The 22,316-nt window shown below is 38.9% G+C and overlaps 1 protein-coding gene across 1 annotated transcript in view; it reads right to left on the bottom strand.

Moving 5' to 3' along the window:
• Nucleotides 1–15,140, bottom strand: part of gbe1b (glucan (1,4-alpha-), branching enzyme 1b) — a 150,242-nt gene extending 135,102 nt beyond the window's left edge. Inside the window, exons 1-2 of the mRNA XM_058633707.1 lie at nucleotides 14,842–15,140; nucleotides 3,114–3,283 (exon numbers count right to left, since the gene is read on the bottom strand). Coding sequence (XP_058489690.1) covers nucleotides 3,114–3,283; nucleotides 14,842–14,942 — 271 coding nt within the window. The 5' untranslated portion in view covers nucleotides 14,943–15,140. The remainder of the gene's footprint in view (nucleotides 1–3,113; nucleotides 3,284–14,841) is intronic.
• Between the last annotated feature and the right edge of the window lie 7,176 nt (nucleotides 15,141–22,316).

Raw genomic sequence — 22,316 nt, 5'->3', positions numbered from 1 at the left:
TGGCCAAGTCCTTTATTTCTTTTTCTCAATTTATTTCTCTTCCGAAGCTTAAAATCCTGAGGAGAAAGAAAGAATAAAGATAAAATAAAGCGTATAAAACCTGCCAACATATTCATGAATAGGGCTGCTGGGCTGTTCTCACATTTACTACGGCATTGAAATCAAATAATATGACTGAGCTGTGTCAAAATATAATCTCTCTCAGAATTGAATGTTGGAATTGAGCTGCTGCCCAAGGTCCCGAGAAGACAATTATAAAAAAAAATGAAAGTGAACAGGAATAATGTGGACGGACAGAACGGCGGCAGCAGCAGAAGTCGAAAATGTTAACAGACCATAAAAAAAAGAGACAAATCTCTGCTTTTGCAAACACTATCAATCTCGGGATATTACTATTAGCATTTGCTTTCCTTTATCATTATCTGCAGGGCGTCAGTTCAGAAAAGCAGAGGCACTGAGGTAAGTAGTATTTGTGCAGCTGTGCATGGAGCATGACAAATGGTATTTGAGTTATGTGCACAGGTCTAAAATCTTTCACCTTGATGTATTTTTTCCTCAAATTTCTACATTTTTTTGTCCCCAGTATTAATCCAATAAGAGTTATATATTGCCACTGGCACATGTTATAGATCTCCTAATAAAGGAAAAGAAAAACAAATAAAGTAAATGACACTAAGTGCTTGTTTTACCGTGTATATGTGTTTGACAGATGAAAGCGAGTCTCATTTAATCTTGCTAATGATGATAAAAAATAAATTATGCTGAGAAAAAATGCTTTTTTCTCAGCCCATATTATCCCCCCCCCCCCCCCCCGACCAAAAAAACCCATAAAACTCAAAAGACCATTAACCTGAAATTACTTTCAAAGTTGAGACTGGTGGGGATAGATATTTCAGTGCAAACACAGAGGTTGCACTCTCTCAACAACTTTGCAGGCAATGATGAAATAACCAGCTACTAAAATATTAACAAACACTCCCACATTCAAAAGAACCCCCTTAAGTATGCAAGTTTATCCCGCGTAATCAATATTTTCCACATCTCCTGCTCCCAGGTCGGCTGATCAAAAGGGCTGATACTCTTGTACCAGGGGCTGCTGGGCTTTTTCTTAATTGTTGGCCCTTTTGTGTTCATAAGTGCAGAAATGTCAGAATTTCTTAGTGAATGCACCATGAAGATACGCAACATTTGTGTTTCTATTGAAATTTCTCTTTCCTTTTACTTTTATTTATAGGATTATTTTCTCTATAGGAGATTTTATTCCATTCATTAGGGATTTTATTGGTAAATGTATTGGCTTTACGTAAGTACAGAGCTGTGAGTATCACGCAACTCATTTTATTTACACCTCCATGTTGGCAGTGGAAGCTTCCTCGAAAAATAAATGTCATTATTGCAGGTTTCAAGCCATTATAGTTCACTGTGCACTTCAAATCCACGGAGATCGAGCAATACACCGCAGAACTCGGCACACTGACTATATCTGAACCTTAGAATACCCACGCTGTGCTTTTCATTAGTATGGCAACCGCCAGAGCAAACATGATTCCAGACCTGCAGTATCCTGACACCTTCAACCTTCTGAGATTCTTTATTTCATCGTATTCCCTGAAAGTTTGCCCTGGGGGACAGACATGGACGCAATCTGTCGTTGTGACAAACATTTAACTTTGCTAAAGATAGTGCTATCATCACTTTTAGGGTAAGTGTTACTCAGACCCTAACCACGCGGAAATGGAATGAAGCATAAACAACCTTTTTCTTTGTCGCTTGGAAGAAGTTCTACGTGAACGCAGCATCATTGTAGGGACATTTATTCATCCACACAAAACACCCAAAAGTGACTTTAAATGCTGTAGTGCATATGCCAAGTCTGTATGTGGCGCTGTAACGCTGCTACCTACACCACTGAAAAGAGCATGCACATAAAATAAAGCTTTATTCAAATGGTTATACATTTAAACAAAAACTGGGAAAGAATTAACCAAGCTGAGGGAAAAGTGTTGTCAACTTGTGTGTATGAAATTGTGATGAATCATGTCAAAGTTAGTTAGCACTGGATTCCATAGCTGACATGAAGTGATCACTACACCATCTCCTATGCTCGCTTCAACTATGGCAGTGATCCACCTCTGCCTGTCTCTCAGAATCTTTGGTGGTCAGGTGAAATACTCTCCCCTTCCTGTTTTACCCCGTCTGTCTTCATCGTCCTGGGAAAAACAGCCGTCCACCAGCTTCACATTTTATGAATACAGTCGGTGAAGAGACAAGTTGCCTGGCAGATTTGAACACGGTGGCTTCCTGCCAAAATGGCTTTGTTTTGATTCCAACTGTTGCATGACGGGATTGCATGACATCAGCTACTGGAGCTCTATTGGCCAACATTAACCTTGTAGACTACTCAGAAAAAAGATGACAATCACTGTTTATCTTGGCAACTGAAACTATTCTGAAAAAACTTGAATAAGTAGTTGAATAGAGGCTCTAAAACTTTTTTTTGTAACTGAAGATGGTAAGTTTTATGACAGATTAGTGAATAATCAAAGATACTGTGATAGTTTGACATATTATAGTTATTTTCATAAAGAAGACGTCTCTGTGTCGCAGTCAGAAAAGAACCAAAAAATAAATAAAACAAACACAACATTGATGTCAGTACCAGGTCTTGGACAAATAGGCATTTTAAACATCCGAATTGGCTTTTAATTCCCCAATCTGTGCATCATTAATATTTATTATTGCAAATTGATGACTGTTGTGGCATTGGAATAGAAAAAATCCTTTCATCTGTCAACCTGTTTCATGCACTTCTAAATCATAATGAGGAGGCCTGCTGAGCTACAAAGAAATTAAGATTTTTAAATGCCTCAGTAATTTATACAATTATCGCTCGTTTTCAAAAGCAAAAAGCGACAAGGTTGAAGCTTTAAATTTCAGGTAGGATGATTGGTGGTGGTTGGCTTCAGTCTTGCTGCCTTTTCCTGTCTTGTAAGAACCGTGGAGTGTGCAGCACATAATATTAACAGCAATATAAGAAGAAAAGAAAAAGCCCAGCATATCACAGTGGTGTTGTGTTTCTTCAGGAGCTGTCAGCTCTCCTCAAGTTAACTTACTGAAGTCGCCAGTGAGGAAGAGAGCCTCTGCTGCCGGAGCCCACTCTTTAAAGCAGAGGCTGTTGTCAGGCCGTCGCTGCACACCAAAGGTCCTGTAGCTGCGTGTGAACTGGTCAACGCCTCCCTCCGTCTCCTCCAGCTGAAACAGCTGCTTCTGGAGCAGCTCATACCTTCAAACGACAGGAAACACAGACACACACCTGAATGAAACCACTGGATACATGCAATCTTACATATGTGTAAGATTGTGTGTGTTAGGGGTGTATATATATATATATATATATATATATATATATATATATATATATATATGGTCTACGACAGTATCTGTTGTTTTAATGATGTGTGAAATCACAATATCAAGTATGTCGAAATCATTTCGCAAGAACCAATCAAAACACGCGTTTTTGAGAGGCCACACACCGCATGATCAAGCCTAGTAGGACAGACTGCTGCGCATGCGCATTGAGAACACATGCCATATCCGCGCTTCACAACAAACCATGTACTGTATGGCTGAAGTTAAACATGAGTGAACAAACATCACCAGGAGACAAAACACAAACTCTACCAGCCTCGGAATAGACGTCGTTAGATTTAAAAGCTAAACGGTGATCATCCTCACTCACATGGAGGTGGTTTGGCTTCAAAAACACTGATGTCACTCAAAAGATGCCAATCTGCAAACTAAGTCGGAAAGCGGTTGCCGTCCAATCATTGTGCAATATTTTACAAAGTCATTTTAAGTTAAATAAATAAGACCTGTTTTTCTTGAACAAGTTGTTTTTTGTCAATATTATCATTAACATCTAATATATTATTAACAAGAGGAAGCTGGTACAACAGGCCTTCGATGCTTTTACAAACACATTTTTGAGGATTGCAAAATATCGCCAATTATCGTTAGCGGCAAAATCCCAAAAAATATCAGGATATTGGTTTTCATCAATATCGCACACCCCTACTGTGTGTGTGACTTCCCACCTCCTACTCTTATTTTCCTCCACTTCCCAGAATGTTTCTTGACAAACTATTTACATTTAAATTTTCAGATTTCTTGTGTAAATATAGTGATTTTAGTGACAGTGATATTACCTGTTGCTTATAAGCTAAACAATAAATCTTTTTCAAATTGAAATGGCAATTTTAAAGGCAAACATGAAATTGCAAGATTTTATTGAATGTTCTGTGTCTTATGCCAAATAAATAAATATGGATAAACAATTTAAGACAGTACCATTCATAACAAAACTCATATAACCTGTTCATTAGTTTGCCAATTATTCGATTTGTTACAGAAAATGGTGCAACATGTCAATATGTTTTTCAAAAACTTCAAATTGCCAAAATAAATATTCAGTTTACTGTCATAGATGAGCAAATAAACCAGAAAATATTCATATTTAAGAAGATGAAAACAGATTTTTTTGTTATTGTATTAAAAAAGTTTGTAAATAGCTGTGATTAATTTAGTAATGAATTATTCATAGTAATTGATTCATGTTTGTTTCCCTAACTGAAGATAAGTGTTGATATGATGGTTGTCATATAAAAACATGGCAAACCTCATTTTCATTTACAAATAACAGCTACTTCGTTTTTTTTAATTATTTTGTATTTGTATTTACAACAAACGCACACATTCATCATCAAATTAAAATTACAGGGGAAGAAGATATCAATCAGTAATTACCATTGTAAGTTAAAAGAGCAGGCTCTTGAAAATGTACACACTAAGTGTTATCACTTCTGACTGACAACTAATCTTAAGAAAACAGCAGTTAAAGCAATTTAAAAATCGTTGGCCACACTAGCACGTAACACAAATAAATAATCAATTTCAGTGACTAATTAATTACTTACAATCATCTGTACATTTCTTTTGCTATAAAGCAGCCAAAGGAAGGAAATGTTTGCCTTGATCACGTTAGGTAATAACCAATGCAAACAGCCACAGAACAGAAACATAGTGTATATGCGCACTTTCCTTTCAGTAAATTACTACTTATTCTACGAAAACTCTGTATAATGTTGAGTATTGAATAAAAACACCTGGAAAGATGATACAAATTAAACAACTGAAATATCTGTGTTCTGCATGTATGTGGCCTAAAATACAGATATTAACAGACAATACTGCAGCACATGCGGCGCGGCAGTGCACAGTTGTGCATCTTAATGTTTCCATGGAAAACGTTATCTTTCCGAGGTTCAACCTCAGGATGCAAACCTGTCGCATTCCCCCCACGAATTTGTGACTACAGGCATATCCTGAGAGATAAACCTCTGTCTGTTGCCTTCAGCTGGGAAAGGATAGGCTAACTACTTTGCAATTTATCTCACTTAAGTTCCTGCAGCCAGCTGGTGTCCATATCAGATTCCCCCCGGTACAGAGAGCCTCTTTCAGCCAGCTGAGTTAAGTGCACTCTCTCCCCTATAGCCCTGAAGCCAAGCTCAGACTGGCCTGTGAATGCCCTGGGGCTAGTGATGATGGGCTGGAGTAACAGCGCCATTTCTCAGCAGCTGCTCCCTGTGTTGAGTGCAGTGGATACAGACAGTGCTCTGCCAAATGTAAACCTTTAAAGTCCAGCGAATGCTGCCACATGCCTCCTTTGCCACTTTGTCACCATTTCAACAACGCGGCGAAAGAGCGAACGAGGGGAGGATTCATTAAAGGCCAGAGCTGCACTGCCCACAGTATTAATAAGCATGAGAGTCATGCCTATATGATTCTAACAAATGGGCTTGAAACCGTGAGCCAAAATCCTGTATTGGGTGCAGGACTCACTGCACACCTCATGTGTTCGTTTCCACCTGAAATCGTAGCAAGGAGGCAAAAAAAAGAAATCAGCAGCATACCGCAAATGAATTGTGCCTGCGAGGACCCAGTTCATTTCAGAATGTCATTAACAGAGTTGAAGCCATCAACCGAATCGAAACTTTGATTTATTTTCCCATTATTGATAATCAGGCATCTGTAGACTGACGTACTTGTGCTTCTAAACTTATCTGCATGTTTTCATGAAGTCGTCACTCTCTCTCTCTCTCTCTCTCTCTTTCATCCACGCACGATGACACCACATCTCCAGTTTACTAAAACATCTACTGCACATGGTATCCATGGGCAACATTTGGCCGTCAAAGCCTCTCCCATCAAGCTGGGAAGAGCAGAGCCTCAGAGTGTGACCATTTCATAACATATGGCAAACCTTTTTTTTTTCTTTTTTTCCCCTGCAGCACAAGCCCTGAATTCCTAATAAAGTCAAGTCAATGTTAGAATAGCAGAAGTGGAGTTGAGGCAATAACTTTATTATCTCTTCCGAATTCATTTGAACTTTTAAAATCTTGAAGTACAGAAAACACTTGTCCATGTCAGCTCAGTTCCTCACATCACCATCAAAATCTTATTATTTCCCCCTTTGGTCATAACCTACATCCTCAGGAAATGCTATCAAAATCTGTCTCTTTACTTTTTGATTCATGCTGCTCACAGTCAAACAAACATAGTAAAAAACACAACTTTGATTACAGCCAAACTGAATGTGAATATTGAATATGAATCCCAATCCCTGTATGTCCAAAGCAAGAGCCGTGTCTGCAGTAAATTGAACTGTCCAACTGGGAGAAGACCTCGGAGCAGACCAAGGACTAGATGGAGAGATTATACCCCCCTTGGCCTGGGAGCACCTGGAGATCCCCCAGTCAGAGTTTGACGAGCCAGGGAAATGGAAGTCTTGGGGCCACTGCTAGAGCTGGTGCCCCCGCAACTTGATCTCAGATAAGCGGTTGACGATGGATGGATGGATTGAATATGAATCAAGCAAACTACAACGCCAATAATTCAATGGTTAATTTCAGAGTGTAAACATGATCCTTCTGTTGCCTGCTGTAGCAGTTTTAGTGAGCACCGCTACACAAGCCACCATTAAAATCACATACTGGTTTACATCGCCATTGGAATAAGATATCTAGAACTAAATAAAGTCCTAAGAATGTGACATTTAAGAGTTAAATTACTGAGAACTTTGAATTCCTGGCCCGATGTTTCATTCAACTGCTTCCAAATTTTTCCCAGGTGTGCATTAAAAATGCAAGTTGACAAATTGCTTGTTTACACAGCCAGCAGACATAGAGCAGCATTATTATTCATTTGGAGTCCTGTATTTGTTCAATAAGCAAAGGTAATCCAATATTCACCCCCAATGTATTGCCATTTTCTTTCCCATTTTCCAAGCAAATCCTATGATATGAGTCATTTTCCTCATATAATGTCGGCTTAAAAATCTTAATGTCACGATTTAGGTCAGTTGTTTTCTTTTTTGATATTCTTACAGACCAGCTGAACTCCGTAACTTCTTCATACACTCACGGTTAGACAACAGGGTTGTCTAAATTTAGAGCGAGTGTTCAGGTCTGTTGTGTTGTGTGTGACTGATGGTGACAGCTGAAGCACAAAGGTGTCAGGACAGTCTGCATCAGCCTGAAGAAACACAAGTGGAAAGTAGAATTACAACCAAGCAAGTGTTTGCCTCTGCCAACCAGTCAAGTTGCAACAAAATAAGGTCAACCACTCTTATTTTTCCTTTGTAAGTTATGGTTCTATATAATGTCCAGAAGAGCATTTTATCAAAACAGTATGTTGTCACCATCGTTTCACCCCATCAGTGAGTTAAAGTGGACTCCCTGCAGGCAATTGCATTCACAAAAATGGTACAAACACAGTGACATTGGCCTTTGACCTTGAAAACCTAATCAGGTCATCTTTGGGTCAAACATTAAGAAATACCAAGAGGTTGTTGTGGGGGCTTTTGCAAAAATGGAGCTGACAAAAGAATGGACAAGCCAAAACCACAAAGCCTTTAGCTACAGCTGTGCAGAACGTAGAACGCAAGTGAAGAACATGTTAAATTCATCTCAGCGTCTTGATCTCAGCTGGCCTAAAGGGCTTCCATTCAGCCCAGAAGCAAGGTGACTTCCAAATGATGCCATTTAATTCCAGTCTTTGACAAAGTGTATTAATGAAGCTAAAGAGGGACCTGAACATTTGCAGAGAGGTTGATTGATGAAAGCTTGAAATTCCCTGCTAACTTCAGCCCTTTGTTGACCCTCAAGCAAAATGACGGTGGAAAAAATGCTGCCAAAAAAAGAAGATCTATAATTCATCCTAGTTCAACCGTAATATTCAGATATATGATTTGGTCTAATATTTCTATTATGTAAAAGAACAAATAATGTTTTTATTCCTCTTTTATCCTAGGCCTTTTACCCTTCAGTCAGAGCACATGCACTGCTCATTATCAATTCAAAGTCAATAATCAATGTTGTAAAAAATATACTACATCGCCATCACAAAGGCTATGTTCTTGAGGGCCGCAACTAATGTCTGAATTTGTCCTCAAACAAAAAGTAATCAGTTTCAATGATTTCTCTATTGCATGGAGCAATGGAAATATTCACATTTAACTCATTGGCTGCCAGCCATTTTCAACGCAGTGGCCAAATTGTCTATAGCAGTCAATGGCAGCCACTGAGTTTTAAGAAGGTGAAAAATCAAAAGAACTAGTTTTAATAATTAACAAAACGCTCAAACCGATCCAATTGATTATCAAAATAGTACAGTTTAGTTGAAATTATTAACCGATTAATCGTTACAGCTCTAGTTCAGACTGTCTATTCCTTTCATTGCAAGTGATCAACTGCGCGTTAAAAACTGACCAGTTTTAATCTCACTGTTTTTAGTCGCGTTAAGAGTGATGCAAAACACAATTTGAGCGGCCAAAATGTTCAGATTGAGATACATCTGTTGAAATCCAATTCAAATCACATTTCAAAACCGACTCTTGACTCTAATCTATTTTCATGTCTTGTTTTCTGCCGCCCAGACTCTCAAAACTAGTCTGGATAAAATCAAAAACTATTTTTTCTGGCAGTCTGAATGAGGTCAAAGACTATTATTGCTGCTGCATCTTGATTTAGAAATGAGTTGTGATGACATTCTCAAATCTCTGCAAACACTCTTTGCCATAATAAGCAACAGGCCCAGTGCGCCCTACTTCTATTTGGTCCAATTTAGGAGATTCGTGGCGCCACACGTTTCATATTCCTGGTAGCACTATCTCCATACTTTCGCAACAGGAAGAGTAAATAATGAAGCACGTCAACAGAGTGCTGCTGCACGCTAGGGCTGTAACCTGTACGCAGCATCAACGGCTGTTTTTTCCGCAACCAATCTGTAAACTTACATTCTGGTAGAAATAAAAATAAGAGCTGCCTGCAGCCACAGAATAACTAATTGGAGTGGGAGGTACTGTATATACTGTATATGCTGCCTGTTCATACCAGCTGTATCTGGTGTGCACCAAAGTTCAACAAACCTGAGGCGCGGGCAGCCTTGAGCCATGACATAGTGGTGAAATCTAAAGAATGGGCCTGTGTGGTCATAGGTCTGCTGATAAGGCAGCTGAATTCTTAGAGTTCTGCAGCTCAGTGGGAGACTCAGTGTGACAACGCAGCTGGAGAAGGCTCTTGATTTCTACGCTGGCGCTCATAATATGGTGTTTGGATGCCAAGCCTTAGAACACCGGGGGCTTACCAAGAATTAACCTTCACACAGCGGTGATCCTATACGTATCATTTGCGTACCACTTTCATCAGTGAGGCAGGTGTTTGAGACACGTCTAGAGCTCCGTGAAGCCTGACAATCCCAAGCTGTGTCTGAGATAGAGCTGACACGCTCATCTCTCTGGAAGGCAGTAGCCCTGCACACATGTTTCAAACACAAAGCAGGTGGTCCCTTACCTGCCACATTAAAGATGGGATCAGACAAGGTAATGAAAATGGATAAAACTATATGGCCCCAAAGCAGAGCTTTTAGGTCTAGTTTTGGAGACGAGCCAACTGCGAGCTGTATATCATTATCACATTCACACTTTATGTAAATTAGAAAAAACATTACACATTTTCTTTTTTTTTTTAATTCAACAGGTGAAGTTAATGTGACATGAGGTAGGGGAATTCAGCTGAAGAATTAAACTGTCACTGTATGTGCCAAGTCGCCTTCCAACCGGAATACACTCAGGATCGGTTCAAAGAAAAATAAATGATCACTGTATCAGCATTGGCATTCCATACCGCCGTTTCAGTCTGTTTATCTGGTTAAAGCCAGAGCTCTGATCAAAGCCATTTAAACTACACAAGAACTAAAAGCAAATTAATGTCATGTGAAGCTTAAAAAAAACTAATAAAGTGTGTGATTGGCTGGGGCGAGCCTGGGTCAAATTATCACACTTTCTGTCACAAAAATTAATGAAATTTTACAGTCAGATTTGGTCATAAAAGAAACCAGTGGAACGGAAATTGCCTTTGTCTCTCATCACAATTAATGGTGATTTGGTTTTAAGAAGTGTGAATATACTTAAGGAGAGTTTTTAACTTTGACTGCCTATTATTTGCTTACAATGTGTCACAGAGGAGTGATTTCTCCTATCACCTCAACACCTAAATGAGTTATCCACAATATACAGAATTATTATAACTGCAGTGTTACAGTTTTTTACTTTAAGTTAAATAGCAAAATAATAATAATAATAAAAATGTTCAAACATTCGCATAATACCCTGACACCATGGTCCACCATGTGACAGTCAACCAGGATGACCTGATGGTAGCTGAACCTATGATGGCAGCAAGAGTGATAAACAGAAGAGGTAAAAACTGAGGCAAATCCTGCGGCAAAGCAAAATGAACTCATCCTCATTGAAATATTTGAATATTTAAAAAATTCAAGTGACACCATATTGCAAAAGCCAAACAGTGCTGAGATTCTTCAGAAAAACTGATGCTTTATGAGAAATGGAGGAGTTGTTGTGAGACTCAGGACTCAACAAGACAGAAGGAAGAAGAGGGAGGCTCAGTGAAAGTGAGGGAGGATCTAATAACGTGTGTTTGCTCTTACATGAGTAATACACGTCATGTGACACAAAAAAAGAAATAAAACAAAGTGACATTTAGCTTGAAATGTACAATTCCACTCATGTTTATACAGCTATTTGCTACTTTATTTTAACTTATTTTAACTTCCACCTGTTTGAATTATAGTGTGTTGTGTTGTCATTCATTGATTTTAGTCTGTCTGTTGATTATATTCTTCTCTGTGTTTGAGTACACTATCCAGAGGCCTGGAATCCGTTATTAAATAAGTGTGATGGATTCTTTTGAAATAATCAGTAACTGCTGTTTAACAATTTGGTGAGGAATTAGTGATATAGACGCATAGACGTCTCAAACATGAAACCTCCTGAAGCTATGTTTTGAAAACTTCAACCTTAATAATCATAAATTCTTTATTTCTTTAATTCATACTATTTCAGTTAACATGTAGCAATAGTGAAAGTAAACATACAATTTTGGTTCTGTGTGTTTTTATATGATTCTTTCATGATGATTATTTAACCTAGATTAACCATAAAAGCAGTTGTTGATTTACAGCCGATTGGGGTTCTGTTTACTTTCAGAGATTAGTGAGATCAGCGAGGATGAAGGTCAGTCCATTTGCCACCGAGAGAAACACGTTAGTTCATCTCAGGTGCCGCACTAATTTGAACCCAATTGCATTTAGAAACACAATTTTGATTCAGTGTTGACGATAAGCAAACATTTATTCAATAGTTTCGTGTACATATTTCGCAGCGAGTAAAGGTCACTGAATTGACAAATTAGAAATTCAAATTTAGTCAATTAAAATGGATTCCATTAAACAGATTTAGTATGCGCTCTCTCTCCCTCTCTCTGAGTGTAATTAAAACTAATCATGGTAACAAGCAAATGGCAAAAAAAAAAACAATACAATATAAAACAATATAAAGGGGAGTCACTTTGTTATTCAGTTGCTACAGAAAAGATTTAAAAACATAAGCTATAATCTGAACTACAACACTGGTTCGTTTCGTGCATGTGCACTGACAGTAATGTAAATCTCAAAGACAACTATTAAAACATTTCAAGTAAGGCAACAAGACTATTTTATTATTCATCACAACTTTCTACTCTGGCTTCTCTATTACTGGCATCAGTACATGCCCCAATTAAGAAGATGCATCAAGCAAGCATATTCTAGATTGATAATAAAAAGCCTGGAATCCTCTATGTGCAGTTTGATACCATCAACCGTCAGAGTTTTGGCAACTGTAGGAAAATGTGATTGGAATTAATGCGGGACATAATCCATAATAAATGCACCAGCCCACACACACACACAATGCACCGTCACTGCTGCCACACACACACACACACACTGTCAGCTACTTAAGACTTCCACCCTAATAATTAATTTGTATGGTGGCCAAATCGAGGCTGAAGGGGAAAATCGTGCAGCATACGAGTGCTGCATAAAGTCAATTAAAGTCGGAGGGGTCATTCATTTTGCAGAGCCGTGCACACTGCAAGCAGCAAACCCATCAGCTTCTTGTACAGTGGGAAGCACCCAATTCTGAATTTTAACCGAATGAGTTAGAGGAAAACTGTCAATGAGGACCATGGCCTACAAACAAGTGCGTCGCAACAAAGAGCTGGCCCAAAATTGGTTCCAAGCTCAGAGGGGGCCAGCGGGAAAGGCTGATAACAACAATGCATTTCCCTAATCAGCTTCATGTACAGGAGATTATAACTACACTGTGGTCAGGAAAACCATTAACAAGGCCCCATACAAGCTTCCATGTCAACCGATTAGCCACGAAGTGCACTTATGCTTTCGTGAGTCAAAAAGGTAAAGTGAAGGCAACGGCTTTGTTCAATAAATTAGTCATGACAAAGATTTCATTTAATTTAAAACAGAAAGCTGTTTCAGAATGAGTTGGTTGTCAAAAGTCAGCTCAGTGCCAATATAATAATTGATCAGGAAATAAACTACACAAGCATTTACATTAAGACGCCTCTCCAGTTTGAATAATACACCTTCAAATATCCAATCACTCACATCTTTCTGCATATTTACGACACTGCACATCTGATCTCAATATTGATTATACCTCTGCAATCACTAATGATTATTATTATTAGCACTATATCCTATCATTGTGATGAATATATGATTATCTAACGCTGAACATGCACATTGTAAATATACAATACTATATCCAGCTTTATGGGGATCAAAATGTTAGTGTTTGCTATGTGTATGAGATAATTTAAATTACGTGATTATATCAGACAAATTTCTCAGAGGGAAGTTCTCCACTCCACAAAAATAAACACCACAAACACATTTAAAATGACGACTGTGTGATATTTGTGCATGGTCATCGAATATTAAAAATGTCAAAATGAAAGAATAAATAAAGTAGTAATATTATGAAAATAAAGTCATTATTATTATTGAAGTAAAATCTCAGATGATCAGCTGCAACCTGCGTTAAGATGAGAAACTTGGAGCATTTATGTGAAGTTACTTTGATTGGGGCTTCACAAATAAAGAACTACCCAATATTTGTGGCACATCAGCACCACATTATCTTAAGTACAAGAAACTGAGTCTGTTTGGAAGAAAAAATCACAAACACAGACTTGGAGAAAATCATCTATTTTGGACTGGAGGAGGAAATGGCTGCTAGTGGTTGGATGCAGGCTATCACAGGTTACATCTGTGTTATGTTGCTCTTTAATAATAATACATTAGATAATGATAAAAAAGATTCTCCATAACGTGACTTTATTCTCGTAATATTACGACTTTATTCTTGTAAAATTAAGACTTTATTCTTGTAGAATTATGTCTTTTATCTCGTAAAATTACAACTTTATTTGGTAACACTTTAGATTAGGGAACACATATTCACCATGTAAAATTGTGACTTTTATCTTCTAATATTATGAATTTTAAATTTATGAATGTATATATGAAGTAATATATTTTTATAAAGTAAATTAAGACTTTTATCTCGTAATATTATTACTTTTTAATATTATGACTTTATTCTCGTAATATTATGACTTTATTGTCATAATATAACCAATTTATTCTCCTAATATTACCAATTTATTCTCCTAATATTACGACTTTATTCTAATAATATTGCAACTTTATTCTCGTAAAATTTAGACTTTTATATTTAATCTTTCGAGAATATAAAATATTATGACAATTAAATCACAATATTACAAATATTCTCTAAAGATTAAATATTTTGGCACCAATACTACATCGTACAGCCTTATATCAAAGAAGAAGAATGGCTAAGTCATTGTTTGGTCCAAAATCCAGTTTCAATTGTGTTAGTACCGCCCCAAAAATGAGACAGCACGTCTGACACGTCATCTGACACATGACCAAGAAAAACATGAGCCTGCCCCTTTAACTGTCAAACACCGGAAGTAGTGAGAGTAGTATTTGTGGATGTAAATGTCTAGCAAACAATGCATGTGCTGAACATCCTTTACATGCATGTTATTCAGTGAAAGTAGGAGGAGGAAAGCAGCGTGTGTGTGTGTGTGTGAGAGAGAGAGACAGAGAATGACTCAGCTCTCTGTGACCTCTGTGTAACATGGCAGCAGCAGAGCAGAGGTCGAAGTTCTCGCGGGTTGGAAAACTTTAGTTGCCAAACGCTCCTTGTTTTGTGTGATTTCACGTCGTGACACGTATGACAGATTAGGCCTCGGCTCGCTTTACCGGGGACTCCGTTTTAACGACAAACCCCGTGGGAAAAACCCGCCGTTATGTGGTGTTTTTCTTTACCTCCTCTTGAAGTCCTTCTCGTACGGTTTGAGGTACGGGTCCATTTGAAGGAGACAGTTGAACTCGGGGATTGTAACACTATCCGACTCGGAGTCTGCCATGGCTGCAGCAGACCGGACCAATCGAGCACAGAACGCTGCTGCCGCTTCTGTGATGATGAGCAGTGCCGTGTGCTCGTGTGTCCTCTGTTTGTTTGTCTGCGTGCGTGCGTGCGTGCGTGCCTTTATTGTCCCGAGACAACAGCGAATCAGGCTGCTCGCTGACAAGCCCGTCCCATCACAACAACAGGGTCAAAGATGAGAGGAGCCGATCGCGCCAAACTGAGCCAGGCTGTGTTGGGGTGCAGTGTGGCTTTAAGATGACAGATGGGGAAGCAAGTGCCGCGTCAGAGGACTCGCTTTTGAATGTGTACGTGCATGTTTGAAGGTTTGGTAACAGTCAGCCACCTTTATTCACTGCTTTATTCACCCCTGTGTCATGTGCATCACGTTTTAGCATTAAAAATACCATTTCAGTTAAAGAGCTTCTACATATTGGTGTATTAAGAAAAATAAAAAAAACTTTTTTGATAAGCTTGATTTTATTTTCATTTTAATTTTTATTTTGTTTATTGAAAATAAAACTTTGTAAATCATATCAACTTTGCCTGTTCATTCATCCAAGACTGCAAGTGTGAGTACGAATGTGCAGATAGTTTAAAAATATTAACATTTGTATAATATCTAACAAATGCTGTCATGTTAGTGCAACCAAAAGAATGTTCTGCAATGTTTGTATGAAGGTTGTGACAAAGTAACATTAGTGGAACGTTCTGGGAACCAAAAGAGAACGTTCTATAAAGGTTGTACAAAGGTTATGACAAAGTGATGTTAGAGGAACGTTCTGGGAACCAAAAGAGGACGTTCTATAAAGGTTGTATGAAGGTTGTGACAAGGTAACGTTAGGTGAATGTTCTGGGAACCGAATGTGCAACCAGGAGTAAGGAGTATGTTAGTTTTACATTTTATTTTACTGTTGTCTGTTTACTGTGCTGGTGAGCCAAAGAAAATGTTCCACCCTGGTGAACAATAAAGACTTATTCTATTCTATTTTATTCTATTATATTATATTCTATAATATTATATTATATTATATTATATTATATTATATCATCCACAGGACAACCTAGTGGGGGAACCTTCAGGGAACGTTCCCACAACTAAAAGGTTACTGGGATCCAGACATTGTTAGCTGGTTGTGATCATACAAACACCCCAACATGCAGCATACATCTGACATATGCTTGTATACTGTATGCTAATATGCTACATATACTGTACTACATCCTCATCATCATCATTCAGCCCCACTGAACTGACAGCAGCCTGTATAACACCAGCAGCACGTGTGATAACACTGTCAGAAATACTGTATATGTGTGTAACTGACACTCACTCACTCTGCCTGTGCCATAATCCATTCACTATGTATGTGCAATAATTCTGTGCCACTGCAGTCTCTCCTGATGTTTTGCTTTTGTATTTTTATATTGCTTATTTCTATAGCCCATTTTAGTACGTTGTCAACCTATACATCTGACCCTTATTCTGCTGTAACAAGTGAATTTCCCAAATGATGGATCAATGACGTCAAATGTAATCTAATGTAATAATAAGACTGTCATACGCTGGAGGAATATGTCCGTGGAGCTTGATAACTGGATTAATTGTTAATATGAATACCAGTTACTGACACATCAAGTGTCCCTTTTCTATGTTAACGTTAAAGCTACGGGTCTCAAACTGTGGTACGTGTAATGTAAGTGGTACACTGAGGAATTTACAAAAACAGTGTGTGGAGTTCTGTAAGGGCGAGAGAGCAAATTGTGTTATTGGGATTAAATCTGCCTCTTGGGAAAAGTCCATAGTTGACTTTGCTCGGCCTATTTACGCCACTGTATTTTAATGTTGGTGATAATGGTGTTCCTTCAAGAGCTCTATGTTTTCTCAGGTGGTGCTCGGTATAAATTACGTTTGAGAACTAGTGTTTTAGAGGTATAGTCATGTTCAGCCTGTAACAAAAAGTGTTGAAATTTTCCGCCACTTTGGTGAAAACAATCACAAACAGTTGCAAAACTCACATGTTGGCACAAAGACAATGAAATTTGGAACATAAAAAAAACATCACTGGCATTCACTAAATAGCATAATTACTCAAACACAAGTTAAATGCAATAGTACACAAAGCATGCTGGGAAACACTAACCACAAACACCCAGTATGTCACAATATATGTCAAATTTGGTTTTGTTTGGTTAGGTTAGATTAGGTTAGGAGCGGTTTATTGTCTACAGTGTGGAAAATTGTCTTTGGCTCCACATAAATTACAGAAACAACACAGCATAAATTATAAACACAACTATTTACAAAAAAGACAGTAGAAACCGGAGAGCTCAGAGTTCAATTACAGGCAATTATGTTCAGTTTTAGCAATTTCCTATTTGTGCATGATTTTCAGTTATAAACTGTTGCATTCAGACTCAAATGAGTTCACACAATGTGTTTTTGGCCTCTCATGACTCTCTCTGGCCCTCTTATACCTTTTCTGTGATCGTGTAATGATCAGATCAGCACCACCATATGCATTTACACCTGGTATTAACATGCGTCTCCGGTGTCCACATCAAGATCAGACTGCTATCCACACGTGAACTCACACCATTAGATGGACTCCTCTTTTGCTTTTGGAAGCAGGGACAGAAGTCCCGTTCGACAAGCGGAAAACTGACGAAATCAAATATGGACAGATTGGATAACCTTAATAACAAGCCCATTTCCACATAAAGGACACAGCATACAAATAATTTTACATCATTTCTGTTCAAAAATACCAAACTGAGGCAGAATAGTAACGTCAAAACCTAAAAATAACAAATCCAATAAAGCGTTAAAATAACAGCTTCAGGAATTATTTTTTCCCACTCTTCACCTGAACCCCTGACCTTGCACTGTGTAAGTTCGGCAAGCGATTGTGATGCGCGGAGTGTCGTGTGAAGCAGATAAGTGTGTAATTCAATGAGTAGCGTCATAAATATTCAGTGACTCAAAGTGCCAGAATCAGGCCCTGCAAGTTCAAGAGTGATGTTGAACTGTCAGTCAGTAAAAAGTAAAACTTAGAAGTCATCAAGAATCTGATTTTAATTGCAGCATGTTTGCTACTGCAATAAAACATCCAGCAAATGTTGCTTTAAACAACTGTCCCTCAGGATTTTTTTTTGTCGGTGATCCCCATGACCTTAACTCTGGCTGCGAATGCTAAGTTAAACTTCAAAGTCCAGAGTATCATTTATCTACACCCACTGACCAGTGTGTTGTCCTCTCAGTGTGGTTTCTAATTATTTTTGGTGACCTCATGATCTTTTCTGGAGCAGAAGAGTGTTAGGTCATTATTCTGACAAGCTATTTTCAGAGCGATTGGTTGAAATATGGTGCAATATGCTATAAATGTCCATTGTCCATCGAAGATAAGAAGCTTTGCAAAGGTTTTGATGGATACCCAGACCTTTATATTGGGCAACACTTTCCATTTTAGAGATATATAACATAAACTGGTGTATTTTTTGTGGAATTATTTGCTGACCACATCCATTCTTCACAGAGGGCGACACCTCATTATCGACACTCCCCAAGCCTATCACCTTCCAGCCAAAATGTCAGCTTCTCACAGGAGACTTCTCACTATCCATCTGGGGCGGATTACAATTAAATTGACTCCATCTTCATGCTCCTGAAAGGATGAACCTCTTTGGTTTCAATGACCGCTTCACTTTTTATCTCGTGCTTCCCACAGGACACTTTAACCCCTCCACAGTTTAGTTGCTAAAAATAAAAATCCCTCTTTTTGTTGGTTGTTATGACAAACTCTTTCATAATTTGAGGTGTAATGAACAGAGCGGCCTCTCGGGGGCCACTACTGGGGCTTTAAACCCCTTTGGTGAGCGGAGTTGCCGTAATGCAGCTTTTAATTATTATTTTTTTATTAAAGTCATGCAGTATAGTTACATTGCAGTTAATGCAAATTGACAATTAAACACAGGGCCTTGCACAACGTTGGCTTTATCTTTTGGAGGTTTGGGAAATGGGACATGAAACATACACTCTCCAGCCACTGTATAAGGTACACCAGTTCAGTTTCTTCCATCCATTCATTTTCTACCGCTTTATCCTCCACATGAGGGTCATGGGGGTGCTGTGCAACTCTCAGCTGGCATAGGGCGATAGGCGGGGTACACCCTGGACAGATGGCCAGTCCACCACAGGGCTACATAGAGACAAACAACCGGTTCAGTTTCTTGTCAATGATTATATCTATTATATCAGACAATCACATGGCATTATCTCAATGAATGCATTGAGGCATGTAGACATGGTCAAGTCGACCTGCTGAAGCTTAAACTGAGCATCACTGTGTGTGGCTGTGGATTTAGCTCTCAAAAAAGAAATGTTATACGGTACATAAATATAAATTCTGATTGTTTATTTTACCAACTTACAAACTGCAGAGTGAGGTAAGAGAAGACACACCCAAATCAATATTTGGTGTGACCTCCCCTTAGCAAATGATTCTCATAGATACACTCACACAAAGTCAGGGATTTTGTAGCATTATAGTCAGGTGTACGATTAATCTACTTTACCAAACCACCCGTAATGATCATTATTTTCATATGTAGGTTGAAACACATTCATGAAATGAAAGAGACACATGCTGAGGAACTGGAATGAGGAACAGTCAGACTCTGCTCCCAGCGTGAGGCTGTGGAAGACAGTTTCATGTCACAGGTTATTCACTATGGAGAGTACAGCAACAGGACACAAGGTAGTTATACTACATCAGCAGGGTCTCTCCCAGGCAAATATTTCAAAAGCAGACTGGGGTTTTAAGATGTGCAAAGAAACGGGTAACATTGAGGAACATGGACGCAGTGGTCAGCCAAGAAGCCTTAGTGTGGCAGATGAAAGACACATTGTGCTTTCTGTCCTTCGCAACTGGAAGATGTCCAGTTAGTCAGAGCCGGCAAAAACCTGTCAGACCCAGGTACATCCATCTACTGTCTGGAGAAGTCTGGCCAGAAGTGGTCTTCACGGAAGAAACAAAGCCAAGCAATTGAACTATGCACAAAAACACAAGAACCTGGGTGCAGAGAAATTGCAGCAAGTATTTGGCTGTAGCAGAAGGAGGTTTTTGGGGTCGCATTTCTGCAAATGGGGTTGAGGACTACATTAGGGTTACTCGTGTCCTCAATGTTAGGAAATACAAGACGATGCTTATCCATCATGCAATTCCCTCTGCAGCAGGACACTAACCCAAACATACAGCCAATGTTATTAAGAACATGGAAGTGATGGTATGATCTCAACATGGTATTATATGATGAGACAGAAGGATTTCAGGTTTCACACCAGAAATGATGACCTTCTTCTTTGCTTTGGAAGTAAGCTTCCACTTCAAAATGCAAAAAGCATTGTCCTATCAGGCTGCTGTAGGAACATGGTGGTGCAAGCTGTAAATGGTCTGTATTTATATAGCACTCAAAGCATGCTTTACACTACCATTTACTCACACTTTCATACAGCGTATCTATGTGCAGCGCATTTTCTATCACTCATCTTTCATACCCATACTCACACGCTGCAGGCACAACCCAACGTGGGGTTAAGTGTCTTGCCCTTGCATGTAGACTAGCAGAGCTAGTAACACATTGGACATTTTTGTTAACATGATGAGCGGGGGTTTTGGTAGCAGGGTGTCCACCAAGCAGGAGACAAAACATTGCAAGATCTTTTGCAGATGTCGTATCATGAGGACATCCCAATGTGTTTTTAAGGAGAGGGTGTTAACACCAAGACAGAAATCAATAATCTGTCCCTGGCTTATCCTCACCCTCATCTCCTTATATCAGCCAAAAGAACCACAAGCAGTTAAAACACTGTCACTCTGATGTGCACCTCTGCAAACAAGAAACTATATTTAGGTTCATGAAACATGAGCTCACACATACAGTATCTGTGGTTTTGTAGATATGTACAGTGGCAATATGATCATGGAGCGACAGAGGCGAGTGAGGGAATTGTCTTTAAAGACACCAAGTTGGTTTATGTATTCGTATACCGCTCGAAATGTGTGCGTTTTTCCTCTTCGGTTTCAGCATACTTTGGTTAAACTGCCCTTGTTTTCTTTTAATCCGCCTCTGTCTCTCTGAAATACCGCTCTCACACTGTTATGATCGTATTGTCTGTGGCCTCAGTAACTTTCACCACAATCTACTTCACAGAAGTGGCAGAACTAACTTAATGGACTCGAGACGGGTAACCTTGCAATAATTTACATCAAATCCCTCTCGGAAAGGGCTGATAAATAAAATATGCAAGCTGACTGAAGAAATAGTGTGGCTCTTGAAAGTGCCGTCCTTGTCACAAAATAAAACTGTCCAAACTAAAGGTCACAGCGTGAGCGTCATTCTAAAGAGCTATCTGCGGGTAATAGATGGGACAAGTGTGTCACTGTCCTCCCCACAAAGTTGTCCTAATAAAAATACTTTCTCTTCGAATCAAAACTAAGTGACACACGTTTACACAAATTTATGAAAAGACACAGAAACAAACAATAATACTAGATTTTAGCTGCACAGAGGAAAAAAACAGCCACACTAAAAAGTATCATATATTTCATTCAGATAAACTGCTTTCTCTGGACTGCCTTGGACGCCAAAAATAAAAGATACTGTATTTGTTTTGCCAACAGCGGCCATTGACAAAATCATTTTTTCCCTGCCAACAATAATCGAGCACAGAACAGTTTGCCCGTCCCCGTTCCTCCTGCATTTAGTGTGACCAGAGGGAAATCTGAGTCATCCGATTGGATATCAATCTGTCCCAAAAGTTATACTCTCTGAAGAGTCTGAGCTTAAATATTTCCACACTGAAATAAAGAAAGAAAACTTCACAGTCTGTGCTGGTGTCACAGTTGGACTTCTTCTTCCACTTCCACAGAATCTAAATGAGGAAGGCAGACGATGCACTCACCAGTCTATTTATGAGGTACACCTGTACGTACACGTAGACATGGTCAAGACAACCTGTTGAATGTCAGACTGAGCATCAGAATTTCCATGCACAGTTGTCTCTAGTGTTTACAGACAACGGTAACGGCAAGCGAAATATCCAGCGAGTGGGATTTCTCTGGAAAATGGCTTGTTGATGCCAGAGGTCAGAGGAGAATGACCAAATATTCGACAGGATTATCCAAATAAACAACAAATGTGAGAGCTAGTGCAAGTATTGCAGTGTTCACAGCACGTTGAGCTAAGAGGAGCAGCTTAGATGCATTCAAAAATGGGGGCAAATGTTATCACTTCTGCAGGGTCCATGTTGTGTTGAGCTTAGAGGAGCGGCTACAAGATGTATTTAAGAAACCTTTTAAATTCAGTCCACCCA

The sequence above is a fragment of the Solea solea genome, chromosome 7 (genome assembly GCF_958295425.1).
Source record: "Solea solea chromosome 7, fSolSol10.1, whole genome shotgun sequence".
NCBI classification, from domain to species: Eukaryota; Metazoa; Chordata; class Actinopteri; order Pleuronectiformes; family Soleidae; genus Solea; species Solea solea.
Note: the sequence above shows the minus strand (reverse complement) of the source record. Positions and strands in the feature narration are given on the sequence as shown.